This window comes from Terrapene carolina, unplaced genomic scaffold (assembly GCF_002925995.2).
Source record: "Terrapene carolina triunguis isolate 2854851 unplaced genomic scaffold, T_m_triunguis-2.0 Scaffold68, whole genome shotgun sequence".
In the NCBI taxonomy this organism is placed as follows: domain Eukaryota; kingdom Metazoa; phylum Chordata; order Testudines; family Emydidae; genus Terrapene; species Terrapene triunguis.
In genome coordinates, this window is record NW_020664419.1 from 36,185,219 (window position 1) to 36,201,028 (window position 15,810).

Genomic DNA, 15,810 nt, shown 5'->3' on the forward strand with positions numbered 1-15,810 from the left:
ACAAGCAGCATAGTCCTGGTAGTGATGGAGACCTTTGGCGTGGATGCGGCTTGCTTTGTGGTATGTACAACCTGGCTCTGGGATGTGCTGAGGTTCTGCCTCCAGGGCTGGCAGCAGCCCCACCCCTTAAAAAGACAAAAACTGAGCATGGCTGGTAATCACTGTTCAAGATTTATTAGTTTGGCCATTAGTGCTCGTTTTCAAAATACCACAGGCAATTAGACTACTAGACTATGGTTACTTGTTCAAGTTTGGAATCAAGGTTGTTTGCAAGAAAACAAAAATACCCCAGACCAAGACACTTGCATTTATTTTTTGTTTTTCCTGTTCAAAGTTGTAAGGTGGCCACATTATTTGTAACTGCTAGACAAAATGGTTTCCAGGCTTTGACTTTGCATGCAAATACCAGCATGCTGCAAACATTTACAAACAAGCTATATGCCCCTGAAAATAGGAGGTTTGACAGAAGTGCCAATCTTGATTGCAGTGGCACTGGTACGACACTCAAATAAGATTCCATCAGCTTTGTTTAGCGTGGCACTGGGAGTGACTCTAAAGCTACATCCAAAAAGCATCTTCAAACTGAAGCTGCATTAAAATTATTACCATTTGTATCGTTTATACATATAATGTTTAAGTAGTGCTTAAACATACAACAACTTTATGTTGACTGCTGTAGCCATCTGTCCACATGCCATCTTTAGACCAGTAAACCCAATAGCTTTTCTCCCTGCTGCACCTGCAAACATCTAAAGGAAAGATTTAGCCCTTGGTCAGCTTTCTTGGTTACCTCTGAAGGTCTACTCACTATTTGCGCCTTAAAGTTCCATTAATAGAATCATATTGATGTGTGTATATAGGGAACAGGTTCCATAAGAATGCATTTCAGGGCAGGGGGATGTCACTAATGTATGGGATTGAAGAATAATAACGAACATACAGTAATATAAAAAGAACTAACTGCTTCTTTACCCTGTTGGCAATGGAGCAAATCCTAATTCCAGGTCAGAGCCCAAGTAACGAGGCTGTGTGCTGGGGAGTTCTGCAGGGGCCAAGGAGGGAAAGAATATTCCACTTTTAGGCCACACAGCAGCACTGGAACCACTTGGAGTGCTACTTCAGCCTCAGGAAGGAAATGGCCAATAGATCCCAGGGTGTTGAGGGTAGAATGGCTCATCAATCTGTGCAGTCATAGATTCATGCGCTCTAGCCTACTCCGCTACATGCTGGTGCTGAGGGGCAGCTGTTGTAGGGATTTAATACATCTACCTCCCTGCATGAAGCCCTGGCATTCTGTTCCACCCACGAGGTGGGACGACATCACTTTCACTGCAGTCACACTCTCAATGTCTGCTACTAAGGTGTGGAGTGGGATTTGCCACAACGTGGAGAAAGCGATTTTTTTTTTAGTAAAAGACAAATGAATGTGAGTCATTTATACTTGTGATGAGACTATGGTACCAGATTATAAATGTTCAAATTCTTAAACCACTCTTTCCCACATCTGGCCATTTAAACAACATTTTGACTGATGCGTTCTTTTTTTTTAAAAAAAGAAAGATTTGAATATTCAAGAATAAGTAACTCAGTGTTGGCAATTGAAAATAGAAATTAATAGCAATATAACCATAAATACTGTGCGCATATGATTATACATCATCACTGCAATACGCCTTACAATAAGAGACACCAGGTTCTATTGTGCAGTTTATTCAGCTTCATATTTAAAAAAATTACTAAACAGTTGACAATTCACATGCATAAACTCAAAACATTACAGCTCAGAAAAAGTATTGATTTTTTTCAGTTTTATATTAAGGCTTTTAGGACAGACAGACAGACATTCTGGATGTATGTATGTTTGTTTTCTAAAGGCCATAATTGACTGAAACTTTCCATTTGTTAACAAATCTAGAGAAAGTAAGTCCTGGTAGTATTTAGTTTCATTCCTTATCTTTTCAGTAGTGTATAGCAGATGGGGGCCAGTGTGATTTGGAAGGAAAAGTTATCTTCAGCAAAAGTTTCCTTCAACAATGCCTTGATTTGGAGTGCTGAATAAGCCACTGTAATGTTATGTCTGCAAGGATAGATAAAAAACAAATAATCTATGAAGGGACATGAGAATGCTAGCAGGTCGTTACAATAAAAAAAACAGAAGCCTCACATTTGACTTTATATCCATTTCAAAAGTGGCAGGAGTGGGGAGAGAAGAAAATTGCTGCAGTCTGCCTCAATTTGAGAAGAGATGTGCATGGCTGATTTCACTGTCATGCCCCCATTGTCATCAAGCCTTTGGGGTATGTTTCAAGGCCAAGACCTTCACAGGTAGCTTACACTCTTGGGCACTTTACAGGTGACCCATCCCCAGCTGTGATATGCTCAAGATGGGAGTTCCCACAGTTTCCCCTACTTGTTTATCAGGCTCCAGGGATGGGTGGAGGAAGGAGAGGGAGTATTGGGTTAGCGCATGGTAATGATTTCTATTGCTCTGCCGAGGACAAGGGATTACTTCTTGCCCTGCTCTTCTCCAGCTTTGTATAGGATAGAAGAGTCAAGCAGATCGATCCTTAGCTGGTGTAAATCGATATAATTCCATTGGAGTCAATGGGGCTCCACTGATTTACACCAGCTGAGGATCTGGCACTATTTTGCTAAAGGATGGAAAAACATCCGATATTTAAATAACCAATCTAGAGAAGTAGTCTGGGAAATAGTGAACTACTTAGGGCTTAGTTGGGATGTACTTGAATTCAAGGACATTCCAGTACAGAGGACTTAAAGCTTAAAAGTCTGCAACAGCCCCTAGGGGTAACATCTACTTGACAGCTGCCTACAAGACCAGTAACCATCAGAAGTTTATTAAATTAGATAACATACTGGTATCTTTCTATGCTGGAAATAACATTCTGAAAGTATCACAAGTTGTATAATATATTTAGTTTATGTTTAAAATGCATCTTAAAGGGTTCAGTTAAACTAATTTAATGATTTTCTGCAGAACTAAATGTCTTTCTAACTGACTAGTCTATTTGCTTCCTAAAATTTCCAGACTGTTTTGAAGGGTTGCTTTAATAGCAAGCTTGGGTCAAAATGTCTCCAACTATAAAGGTAAACAGATTTTCAAAGCTGCCTAAGGGAGTTGGATGCTCACTCCCCATTAAAATCTCAATCATAATGTACGTAGTGTACAGAAAGCATTGTCAAAATAACATGCTTACCTATGTTATCCTTTTCTTTACAGGAAATAGAATAGCAGCAGATTTCTCGGTCTTGAATAGCTGAAAGGTTTCTATAGAAAGTAAATTCCATTAAGTAGTTTTATTACTCCACAAAACCAGACCCAAGCATTTTCCACACAATCCACTAAATTACATGTTTGCAAATTTGTATTCAAAGGGCCAAACTCTAATCTCTGACATGCAACTTTAAAACTCCACTATTGCTTACAACAAATGCATTTTTTTAAAGTGTTAAATGTTTTAAGGGCTTCAAGTCCTTTCTGATTAAGCCACGTTTAATAGAGAAAGATAGAAAAGAGTAGGCATCCATATGTCTGAGACAATATTTCTTAGTAGTAACTAGGAAACAGTGCCTTGTCTTAAAAGCTTAACTTTCACCCTTTTATATCAGAAACCAAAAATTTTACGAGTTTACTACATTTTGTATGTAGTATTGAGAGAAGCTCAACAATAATCTTTGGGAGGTTCACACCACCATACGAAGTTTACTAGGTTAAGAACTAAGGCAGGGATCGGCAACCTTTGGCACGCGGCACGCCAGGCCGGGCCGGTTTCTTTACCTGCCACGTCCGCAGGTTTGGCTGATCGCGGCTCCCACTGGCCTCGGTTCGCCGTTCCAGGCCAATTGGGGTGGCGGAAAGCGGCGGCCAGTGGGATCCGCGATTGGCCGAACCTGCGGATGCGGCAGGTAAACAAACCGGCCCGGCCCACCAGGGTGCTTACCCTGGTGGGCCGCATGCCAAAGGTTGCCGATACCTGAACTAAGGTATCTAAGATTCCTGTATAAATGTGGATGCTGCTTGTGGGGGAAAAAAATCTGTATTTTAAATAATATTTTTAGTCTCTTTTAGGTACTTATATGGCCCCCACTATTTAGTGTCTGAGTGTCTCACAGTCTATAATATATTTATCCTCACCACACCCCTGTGAGGTGAGGATCTGCCATTATCCCCATTTTACAGATGTGGAACTAAGGCACAGAGAGGTTAAATGACTTGCCCAAGTTCACACAGGAAGTCTTTGATAGACCAGTGAATTGAATTCTGGGTTCCCGAGTCCCATCTTAGTGCCCTAACCACTGGACCATCCTTCCTCTCTGAATTCTTTTTCAAAAGGATTGCATCCCACAAATGAAAAATATGGTTTGATTCACAGCAACTTATTTAAGCAAAATTACTGCTGTATTGGCAGGGCCCTACCAAATTCAGGGTCCATTTTGGTAAATTTCACGGTCGTTGGATTTTAAAATTTGTCAGTTTCAGATGTTTACATGTGAAATTTCATAGTGTTGTAACCATGGGGATCCTGACCCAAAAGGGGCTTGCAGGATTGCCACCCTCACTTCTCTGCTGCCAGTTGGGCTCAGAAGGTAGGTTTCCGGAGGTGGGTCTGATCTCCCCCATGTTGCTGGGAGCGTCCCAGTCAGGGGCTCCTAGCTGCTAGTCCTGGTGGGGCTGGGCTCTCGGGGGGAGATCAGACCCACTTTGCTGTGGAGTTTCCTGCAGCAGGGGGAGGTACCCAGAGATGGGTCTGATCTCCCCCTGGAAGCGGCCTCTGCAGGGGAAAAGAAGTCCTGTCCCTCCCCAGCCCCGTCGGGACTAGCAGCTGGAGCCTGGTGCATGCAATGTGCCCCTCCCCCTGCCCCCTCCCCCTTCCTTCCAATAGCTAGATTTCACTGGGGAGATCTGATTTCATGGTCCGTGACACATTTTTCATGGCCATAAATTTGTTTAGATCCCTATGTATTGGACTTCTTTGTATAAAAGTAGATTTCCCTTACCCACTGTATTAATTTAAGCAAGTTTCAGTAATCAAAATCTTTGTGCTTTGGTTGCATGCCAAAAATATTGAGTTGCTTAAATTTACAGACAATAGTTTCAAATGAATGACAGTCAAGCATAAAACTGCCATTACAGTGCACCCTGGATAGCGTAAGAAAGAACATTATTCTTTACATTAGTTGATCTTCAGTGATGAGAAAAAAAGATATCTGAAACAACTTTATACAACTGAAACTATCAGAAGGAAAGATTCAATATTGGTTTCCTCAGTCATCAACCATTTCTATTTTAGATGCCAGTGCAGCTAAAAGTGGAACATCTGAAAATGTAAAATAGAATCTGTAACTGCTGGTCACTGCAGCACACTTCCAATGATTTTGCCTTTACACACCAGCTTTTCAGAATGCCACAACTATTTAGATAGGCCAGCTACTTACAATTTCTCAATTAGCTGTTTTTCATCCAGTGCACCAGGAAGGTCTCTTTTATTTCCAAGGACTAACACCTGTGAAATAATTCACATTCAAATTAATGTAAATAATTTGATGTAAAATTTGTTTTATTTTATTTACTATTTACTATCACAATTTCATTCTATTAGCTTTAACACCTAAATATTTAAGACACAATGGGCTACATTCTCAAAAGTGACTAGTGATTTTTGGGTGCCAGACTGGAACACACCTTAAAAGGGCCTGATTTTCACAAAGGATTGAGCACTCACATGCTGAAAATTACACCCCTTTAAGGTGCTTCAAGTTAGGCACACAAAAAGCAGCCAGTGCCACATTTCGCCCCCCTCCCCTCCCAATATCCGTTCCATGCAGAAGCAATCATAGGAGCCTCCATTTAGAACTAGGTATGAGAAGTAAGGGGAAAAAAATAGATGCTTGTGCTCATAGAACTACATAAAGAATACAAAGTGCACCATGTATAACTTAACACTGGATAAACATCCTGTATATTTTATGGAAGACAAAATAAGAGACTGAGGGGTTTTAAAATCATGGTCATATTACTGTTTCAATGTATGTCACAACTGCAAGTAAAAGTCCAGATTAAAATTAAACAACAAACACATTAAAATTAATTCATTGTCATCTTTGGGTTAATAACACTATCTTACTATTATGCCAAGGAATAACTACAGTAAATAAAGAATAGTTCAATACTAGTTACTTACAACAAACTAATAAGTAAAACCAACATACTACTGCAACCTGAAAATTTGGGTGGACCCACAGACTGTGATATAACAGCACACAAAAGGAAAGGAACTTCATTATGCATGGCTAAAAATCTCAGATCCATTTCAACCTCCTCATGCTCAGGGGGGAAGGGGCAACAGTATGGGGAAATCTGATGAAAAACTGAAATAGGTGCTCCATACTTTTTTGTCCCTGTCCTTATAAATCCTGGCTGCAGTTCTACTTTCTCTTCCCTATTTGACTGGTCCAATAATATGCAGTGAGGTTACAGAGGGGGGTCTCAATTCTTTCTGCTACAATAGTGGGTGGGATCAGAAATTCTGCCTGAATTCATTCTACAAATCTCAGTTTACTGCAATGATTTGGATGTCGGTCACCTGTCTACTCCTCCTCACCCAGCTCTCTTTTAGCTAGCATTTTCCTAGGTCAATGACTGGACAGAACTGAAAGTAGTTGCCCACAGAAAATATGCAGGGGCCAAGCAAAAGCCCTAAATTCCTAATACTCTTTGTCCTGGGTCAGAGAACAATCTATTTTCCTTCCCAAAACAGCATCTCTGTGGACGGGCCCCATGTCCTCTTTTGCTGATATCTGTATCCAGGCAGAAAAATGATAGAAGGCTGAGGATAACCTATTCTAAAATTGCAAATTATCTTTAATAAAACATTCGGTTCCACCTCCTCAATTACTTAATGGTGCTTCAAGCTCACATTATTTTTTGCCAAAAGTCAAGATCCTGCTTAAGGAGAGATTAATTTTTGCATTCCTTTTTCTATTTACATTTTTACTTTGCAGCCAAGGTCTACCCGGCTTGACAAAGCCCTGGCTGGGATGATTTAGTTGGGAATTGGTCCTGCTTTGAGCAGGGGGTTGGACTAGATGACCTCCTGAGGTCCCTTCCAACCCTGATATTCTATGATTCTTTGACCTGTAGAAGCAGACTATTTCATGCTTGAGTTCTGCTAACCAACCTCTACAAAGACAAGTCTCATACATCTTAAGATATTGCTACTAATACCTCTGGGTCACCAGTTCAAATCTGGCCCATACTGGTACTGACTGAAAAGTATTACCAACTGATAATGCCCTATGTGCAATTAATTTGATAGGCTCAATCCACCTCCAAATTTTTATTGACCTTTACACTGGAAGATGTACAAACACACTGTAGCAGCGATACCATGTGATAATAACCAGAGCTCTGTGAAAAACTGTCACAAATTCTCACAAAAGCAAAATTGCGTGAGAACTGGATTTTATGTTTTGTGGGAAATTCTGTGATTTTGAATTTTTTTCCATTCAGAAAAGGAATAAAGCCAAAACATTTCTAAATGTATTGGAAAACAAAATTCTCACAAAAAATAGTTCAGGTCAATCAAAGCATTTCATTCAGATTTTGACCTTTTAAAAAAATGAATATAAAAAAAACTATTTTGTTTCAAAAAGTAATTTTGAAACAAAAAATCAAAATAGTTCATTCTGAAAATGTCAAAACACTACATTTCAACATTATTGAAAAGCTTCATTTCTGTTTTTTCTAAACAAAATTCTATTGAAATGGATGTGTTTTATGCGATGTTTCAATTTTTACAAAAATGGCATTTTTCATCAAAAAAACACTTCCATGAAAAAATGTCCAACCAGTTCTAGTGTTGTGTAGCCAACCTGCATCACATTTGGGCTGGGATTTTCAAAGGCTTCAGAGAATGGGAGTTCAATGGGAGTTGGATGCCCTTAGTTTTCTTTGAAAATAGCAGCCTAAGGCTATACAGTCTAAATTCACATGTGAACAATTAAGTAAGTAAATAAATCCATTTATTCATGTCTGAATATCAGTGACACCATAGCAGAACAATTACATAAATACAAAAACTCAAAAACACTTACTGGAATTCCATGCAACTGTGGCTTGTCTATTAAGCTGTGTAGTTCATTTTTCGAAGCTTCTACTTTTTCTAAATCTGCTGCATCCACCATGTAACTAAAATGGGGAAATTGTCACTTGTACTTTTATCCAATACACATAGAAAACATCATTAAAAATATCTGAAATATGTCAAATGTACCCAACCCCTCCCCCACTGAGCAGATGATTTCATCTAGGGCCTGATTTTTGGGCCTGGCCTTTTCACTAACATCAGTGGGATTTGGATCAGGCTCTTAAATTCTACATGTGTATTTCCTTCTAGTGCTCCAATGTTATTTCCAATAGACCCTTTGAGAGAAATTTCCTCCCAACCTCCAAAATCTGGCCATCAGTTTAACTTACTGCATATGACCAAGAATAACTGGGTTAAGAAAATGATCCCACTTTTACACAAAAGATACGGTTAGTGACCAAGTAATTTTTTCTTGTTGAATTTCAGTATGATTATGGATACGATTATGTCACAGTAAAATTGGGCAAAATTCACAGAGCTGTTATGGTAAAAATGTATAAAATCAGGGTATGGTCATGGCAACAAAAATTGCGTAACAATTTAACAAAGTATTACAGTGTAACATTTACACAAAACAAACAACGTTAATGCAATAGTTTTCATTTCCTTGTCAAAGTAAACTATTTTGAAATTATATATGCATATTGTGCAATCATTTTTCAAACAAAAATAATGAAAAGCTATAAAACAAAAATAACTGATTCTTTTTAGTAAAGTCCCTTGTACAAAGTGTTGCAATTTTGGTATAAGAAGTTATTTTTTATGTGGTGTCTATTGACGCCAAGCACATTTTTAATAAGATAAGGAGCATTTGGCATCAACATTGTTGACTGGTACTGCTAAGTATCACAGGGCAACTACTGACAGAGCTGGGAATCTGGCCATCATGCTTCTTTAGAACGGGAAAACATCCTCTTTCCTCAATTCTTGAACTGCTCCACAGTAAGCCCAATACTCTAAGTGCTGCAATTTTGTCTTCAAACAATGGTATATTTTCAAATACTGTGCTTTCACAAATATCAAGGTGTTTTGCTTGATTTGGCTCAAATACACGGCATGCACAAAAAGTGGCAGCAGATTGGTGAAAGTGGGAGGCTGAGTCAGTGTCCATGTATGACTATTTTTTTTGAGCTTTCCTGTTTTTGCTGTTGGGTGTTGGCAAGATTCAGAGCAGCTCTCTGCCCACAATGCAGGGTCACACAATTTTTGACTTCATGAGCATGAACTGTGAGCTCTTCATAAGCTGTAAGCATGTTCATGATTTGGGGTGCAAACTCTTTTAGAGCCTGGAGTTCTTCAATAAATGCTGTGGATTGGCAAAGCTAATCTCTTGAAAACTTGAACTACTGCTACAACCATTCTCTTCTGTAAAAAATATGGAACATAATTCTCAGTGTGCTCAATGTGATAAAGAGATGCATTGAACCAGCTGTTCCATGTGGTTATTATGGGGATTGGTAAGATGGAAGGACTTTTAGCTATTTCCATTAGAAACATGTTGAACCGGGTTTTTCTGGCAGGGCAGGCAGTGAACGCATGTTTCAAAGCCACAACTACACTGTAATTCATTTACTTGCAACAGTATCTTCCTCCTCAGATTGCCCACAAGGTTAAACAAATGTGCCATGCATGTAAGATATACAGCATTTAAAAACATAGGTTTCAAACCTCAATCCCAAGCTTTCCCCATGCAGGTGGCATTATCAGTCACAAACTCAGTGATGGAATCAAACGGTATTGTGGATTTTTCAACAATTTCCTGTATTGCTTTGCTGACTGTTTTTAAATCAACTGCTTCCAAAACTTCACACTGTAACAAAAAAACATCCAGCTTGTGTTCACCTGCTTGTGAAGTGCCTGCATTATCACTGCTTGTGTGAATGGGATGGCAAGAATGTTAAGCACATACCTGTCTTCAGCATTGGTAGTTTCATCTGCCACAATGCTAATTCCTTCACAGTACTGCAACTTTTCCTTTAAATTCTTCAATATGTCAGTCAAACATTTTGGGGAGGTAAAACTTTCTAAGTTGATCTGCATTTGGTATAACACCTACCTTGCTCTCTAAAAACCTTCTCACAGTTTTGGATTGTCGAGGGTATTCAGGGGTACATTTGCTGCAGAGAAGTCTTCTGTTAATTTGAACACTACATTTCTCCTGTAAAGCTGCTCTTCGGTCTTGGTATTAAACAGCTTTCTGCTTTTTTAAAAATTCTATCTTCATCCATTTTTAATGCCTCTCATTTGCACTTATGAGTTGCACTTCCAGTATACTTATCACAGCCAGCCTTTCTCATAAAATCAACAGGTACATTGCATGACGTACAAAGCAACTTTCCTCCACTTTCACGGAATGTTTTAGAGTACTGCTCTGGTTGCTGCTTAGAGCTTAATTTTGCTACTTTGCTAATTTTTTTGTTCGCTGTTGTTCTCCTAGTCTAAGTTCAAATTAATCGCTGTAACTCCTTCTTTTACAAGATGCATGACTCTTACTTGTGAAATTCAATGAAGTCCACATGATGTTACATTCTTAGTTACTGTTGCTGGAAGATTGCATTCACCACCGCTCACTTTGTTTACAGTCAAACAAATGTTAGTGAGTTTATTTTGTTTCTTTTTTTACATATACTTCTAGTTCTTACAAATAAAAAAATTAAAAACGGTTTTACAGGGATGGAATGGTGCATTTTTAAGGCATTCTCACGAGGTCAAACTGAAACAAATGGCAAAATTCACGGATTCTATTCACTGTAACATAATCGTATCCACAAGTATGGTTAATTCTTCTATTTTTGGGGCCAGAGACTAAATGTTGAAACAAGCTACTCCATGTTTTAAAGCTTTTTTTGTTTTAAGGTTTAAAGCACTGTCTACCAAGTTAAATTAAACATATAACCATGATGGAAAGCAGGCAGTCGCACAAAAGAGGTAAATGATTGAGAAATATCTGTAGGTGGAGGGGACTGAAAGTGGAAGTTGGCAATATTACAAAAGATATTTAAATCATTGATTTGTAAAGAGATACATAAAGAAGCTTACACAACTGCATTGACTCCTCTGCAATAGCGCTCCCACATGCTTCGAAACCTTGGCTGTCCCCCAATGTCCCATACCTGGAGAAAAAAAAAGGCTTCCTATGTTATTCTGAATATACCGTTAGTATGAACAGAGATTTAGAAATTAAAACAGAAGTCTTAAGTTAAATTGTAATGCCTATAAAGATGAAGTCATTCAATCACATTAACAATGTTAAGTTATGTGTGGGGGTAAGGAGACCAGAAGAAAGAATGCATTAGTCCTCCAATGACATGAAGGACAGACAGTAAAAAGTTGGGTGGGGAAGAGAATGAGTGAGTGTAATGATGGACTAATCTGGCTAACTCTATTATCTCAATAGCTTTCACATTTGATCATTGAAGATGCTTTTAAAGATATGAGATCAAGATAATCAGAACAAGAAAGAAAACGGTAGTCAATTGCAAAGTTGGAGAACCACTCAGTGATGAGACATATGACTAATTAGTTCACCACATGAAAAGAAAAGATGAAATATACATACATTCTACTTAAAGAGTTTAATAGGTTGAAAATAATCACTCAGGTCCCATCCTGCAAACACTTATGCACATGCTTAACCGTAAGAATGTGAGTAGCCCCACTGACTTCAATGGAAGCAGAGGCTACTGGAGTTCTTTGAGATGTTCTTTCAGATGGTGTCACCTCTTCCTCAACTGTCAGTACTTGCTCCTCAAAGGAGTACCCTTGAGGAGGGGAGAATAGGGCATGGTCTTGGACAATGGTGATGGATCCTCTTGCATGTGTGTGCCCTGTATTACTGATCTTCAAACAAGGCAAGGATTCCAAAAGGCCCACTGAGGTGAGGCAAAGGCAAAAGGTGGAGGAACATAAGGGTGTTCCTGCCAAGGATGTTGTAGAGTAATTCGTTGACTAGTTTCTGGGAGCTCTTCCTCAAGATACATCTCAGGTGAGGGGATCTCAATGAGAATCTAGTGGTACTTCTGAGTCCAAAGAAGTAACCTTCTCTGTTTCTAGTTGGGGGAGGGAGGCCAATCGTGTTGGTACCAGCACACATGCTGGCATCAGAACGTGCAACAGCACCAGCAGAAGATTCCTTTTGGTATCTGTCAGGAGAGGGGAGTCAGAGGTCCATAGCTGTGGAGAAAAGACCTATTACAGGTCTGCTAAAGTTTGAAACCTGGGGTTTGGGGCACATGCTGTTTTAAAAAAAAAAAAAAAAAAAAAGAAAGAAGGCCTCAGACAAAGGGAGAGAGGTTGAGGGTGGGGCAGATAAGACGTGTGTGTGGGGGAGAACATCCTGACTGCAGGAAGAAATAAGGGGGAGGGGGCAAAATGCACACCGGGTGTCATGCGGAAATAAAATAAACACAATAAGAAATAATGAATAAAAGATAAAGCAGATTAGCTAAACTTGAAAGGCTAACTAATGGACACCACAGAGCTCCATCTCAGGCCACAGGCGGCTGAGAAGGAACTGGAGTGGTGGTGGGTCTGCTCTCCCCTATATGCCCTCAGATAAGGGCACGTGGATATGCAAGGTGCAGGTGTGGACCATGTGGACACTGCTACAAAAAAAATGTCTGATCAGACACACAGGCATGCACCTGAAGTGCAGAATCCACAGGGACAACTACTCAAAAAACAATTATTCATGCATTTGTAGAACTGAGATTTTAATTTCCTGCCTAAAACCCATTTATTCTGGTTTTGTTTATATAGTGGTGAACTTCACCCATGAGAATAGACCCAAATGTTCATAATCATTAGCTAAAATTGCATCTAAGATAAAGTATCACTGTAAGGATCTAAAATGTATGGTTACATATATGGAAGTTGTAGCTACGTTGAAGTAGATGTTATGTTACATGGAAGTAGATGTTATGTTACAAGACACCCATCTATTAAAATACTGATGACTTCTGAAAAATAAAACCAAAAGGAATGTATTTGTTCTCAAGCCAGGCACAGAGAAAGGTGATTATTTCTTAAACATATTTAGTTACCAAAATTATAAGATCTGAACCAGAAGTAGGAGGAATATGTATTACAACTCAGTTCGGATTTATAAAGAACATATAGAGCAGAAAAGGTTTACGCCTTTTACATTTTCTCAATAATTTTTTTCAAGTTTATTCTCTTTCCCAAATCCACCTATGTTGGAGGCTGCTAAGGACTGCAGACTCACATGGAAGAGTTAGACTTAAATAGATCCCTGGAACTAAGTCTTTTCCAACTGGCATGAACCTTACTTTTTATTCCATAGTCCATAAATCATATTCATGTATTGATCTCTGTATCATTTCCAACACTTTAGGCTCATATTTTGGATAAAAATACTTCCCAATTCACAATTAAGTAATTCCTGGATTGATATCTTACTCCCTCCGGCAACACATTAATATATCACATGAAGTAGACTGCTTTTGATCCCCAACTAAGAATGTACACTTTAAGGACAGCAAAATGACCATTTGTATGCCACCTGCGTATCAATTATGACTCTCCCTGACCTTTTTGGGGATGTTTCAGAAAGACTTAATAAAAATCAACCATTTATTTATAAAGCATAAAAAGGGATGAATACATAGTGCAATATTGCAAACCTCACACCAATGCCAATATCACACTAGGTGATGAGGACCTTGAAAAACCAGTTACCATATGGTGCACATCTGTTTGAGTGGGGAGAAAAAACAAGTTATTTTCCTGATAGATCAGAAGAAAAAGGAGGAAGGGGGAGACAGAGTGTTAAGCAAAGACTTCAAAAAACTACAGTGATTCATTACTCTTGGAAACAGAAAGGTCTACAGGATGGTGTAGCTTGGAGTAAAAATGAGAATCTGAGATACAAAGATATCAGTTCCACCCTGTCCAGTGATATAGTATACCTGATCTCTGCGATATTTCTTCAGCTATATGAGCATTAGTCTAATCAGCAGAATCATCCTGAAACACTGGAAAGACAAGTTATCTCCAACCGATTATGAATCAGTTCTCTCAATAAACCTGTTGGCAATCCATTAGAGAATGGCATTCAGGATGCAAAATGGTATGAATGTATTTGATAGGATTTGGAAACCATTTACTCTATAACTGGAGACACTGAAATTATCTCTAATAGGGAAAGAAAACAGACAAAACTGATTAACTAGAAAAATGTGTAGCGTATGAACTGCCATCTGTACCTCTTTACCTTTATTTATCCAAATAAAAATGATTAGGTAACTATTGTTCATACTAGTACCATCCTTCTTATGTTTATTCGTTGTTTTACAGAGCCCACAACTGTGGTAGGTACTCCGTAGAAAACAGAGTCCTCTGCCGCAAACAGCTCACAATCCAAATGACAGAAGTGACAGACAAATGAGGATATACCAGGAAGAGGAAAGACACGGGTTAAAGATACATGCTTAGATGGTGACTCATTTAAGACATACATTCGACTTGGTCATAGAAATGTATTCTTGTGCATGCCCTTTATGCTGAGTACATAAGTCATTTTTGCATCACAGTATTTGGTGTATAGGGCAGTGGTCCCTAATATTTTTCTGTCACGCCTCCCCTTACCTATAATGGAATCTGTCCGCGTCTCTCTCCCTCCACACCACCATAGCTGCAGTTGGGAGTGGGGCTGGAGTTGTGGTCAGGAGCTGGGGCCACGGTTGGGAGCGGGGCCGCGGTTGGAGGCTAGGGCCCAGGAGCCAAGGCTGGGGCTGGGGCCTGAGCTGCAGCTGGAGCAGACCTGGTGACAATGTGGGGCTGGGTGGCGCTCCTGCAAGGCCCCCTCCCCGAACGTTCCTCTGTGCCCCCCTAGGGGGATGTACCCCACAGTTCGGGGACCACTGATATAGGGAAAACATGTATATTGGGTATATACTGGTAAAGGAGGGAAGCTATGACTGAATAGCACAAGGTACACCTCACTATAAAAATCAAGATTCTAGATCAGGGGTTCTCAAACTTTTTTTTTCTGCACCCCCCCCCCATACCATAAAAACTCCATGGCCCACCTATGCCACAATAACTGGTTTTCTGCATATAAAAGCCAGGGCCGGTGTTAGGGGGTAGCAAGCAGGGAAATTGCCTGGGGACCATGCCACAGGGGCCCCCACAAAGCTACATTGCTCAGGTTTCAGCCCCAGGTGGTGGGGCTTCGGCTTTCTGCCCTGGGCCCCAGTGAGTCTAATGCTGGTCCTGCTCGGATGCCCCCCTGAAACCTGCTTGAGGCCCCCTAGGGGGCCCCGGACCCCTGGTTGAGAACCACTGGTCTAGGTGATATTAAATGTAGATTAGACTTTAAATTGTTACTGCAGTCTTCTTTGGTCCCTCGTGATTAGAATGGCCACATTTTATAGGCAATTTTATCCCAAGTTGACCAGCACATCTGAAGAACTGGAAAATGCCCTGCATATGCCCAAAATGAATAATACTCCTGGGGGAATTCTGCACCAAAAAATTAAAAATTCTGGGCACAATATTTTCAAATTCTGCATATTTTATTTGTCAAAATAACACAATATAATCGCACTAATTTCAATGATTTTTGGTCATTTGTTTCAAAATACCTGTCAGCAAGTATGTCTGTAACAATGCCGATATCAAA

The 15,810-nt window shown here is 39.7% G+C and overlaps 1 protein-coding gene across 2 annotated transcripts in view; it reads right to left on the minus strand.

The window, feature by feature from the left end:
- Positions 1–1,694: 1,694 nt before the first annotated feature.
- LOC112116944 (ADP-ribosylation factor-like protein 8B) overlaps positions 1,695–15,810 on the minus strand; it is a 33,300-nt gene continuing 19,184 nt past the window's right edge. The window contains exons 3-7 of one of the 2 annotated variants that reach the window (XM_024214716.3): positions 11,208–11,281; positions 8,116–8,209; positions 5,458–5,525; positions 3,219–3,289; positions 1,695–2,077 (exon numbers count right to left, since the gene is read on the minus strand). In XM_024214716.3, coding sequence (XP_024070484.1) covers positions 2,028–2,077; positions 3,219–3,289; positions 5,458–5,525; positions 8,116–8,209; positions 11,208–11,281 — 357 coding nt within the window. In that variant the 3' untranslated portion in view covers positions 1,695–2,027. The remainder of the gene's footprint in view (positions 2,078–3,218; positions 3,290–5,457; positions 5,526–8,115; positions 8,210–11,207; positions 11,282–15,810) is intronic. The other variant, XM_024214717.3, reaches the window with a different exon arrangement.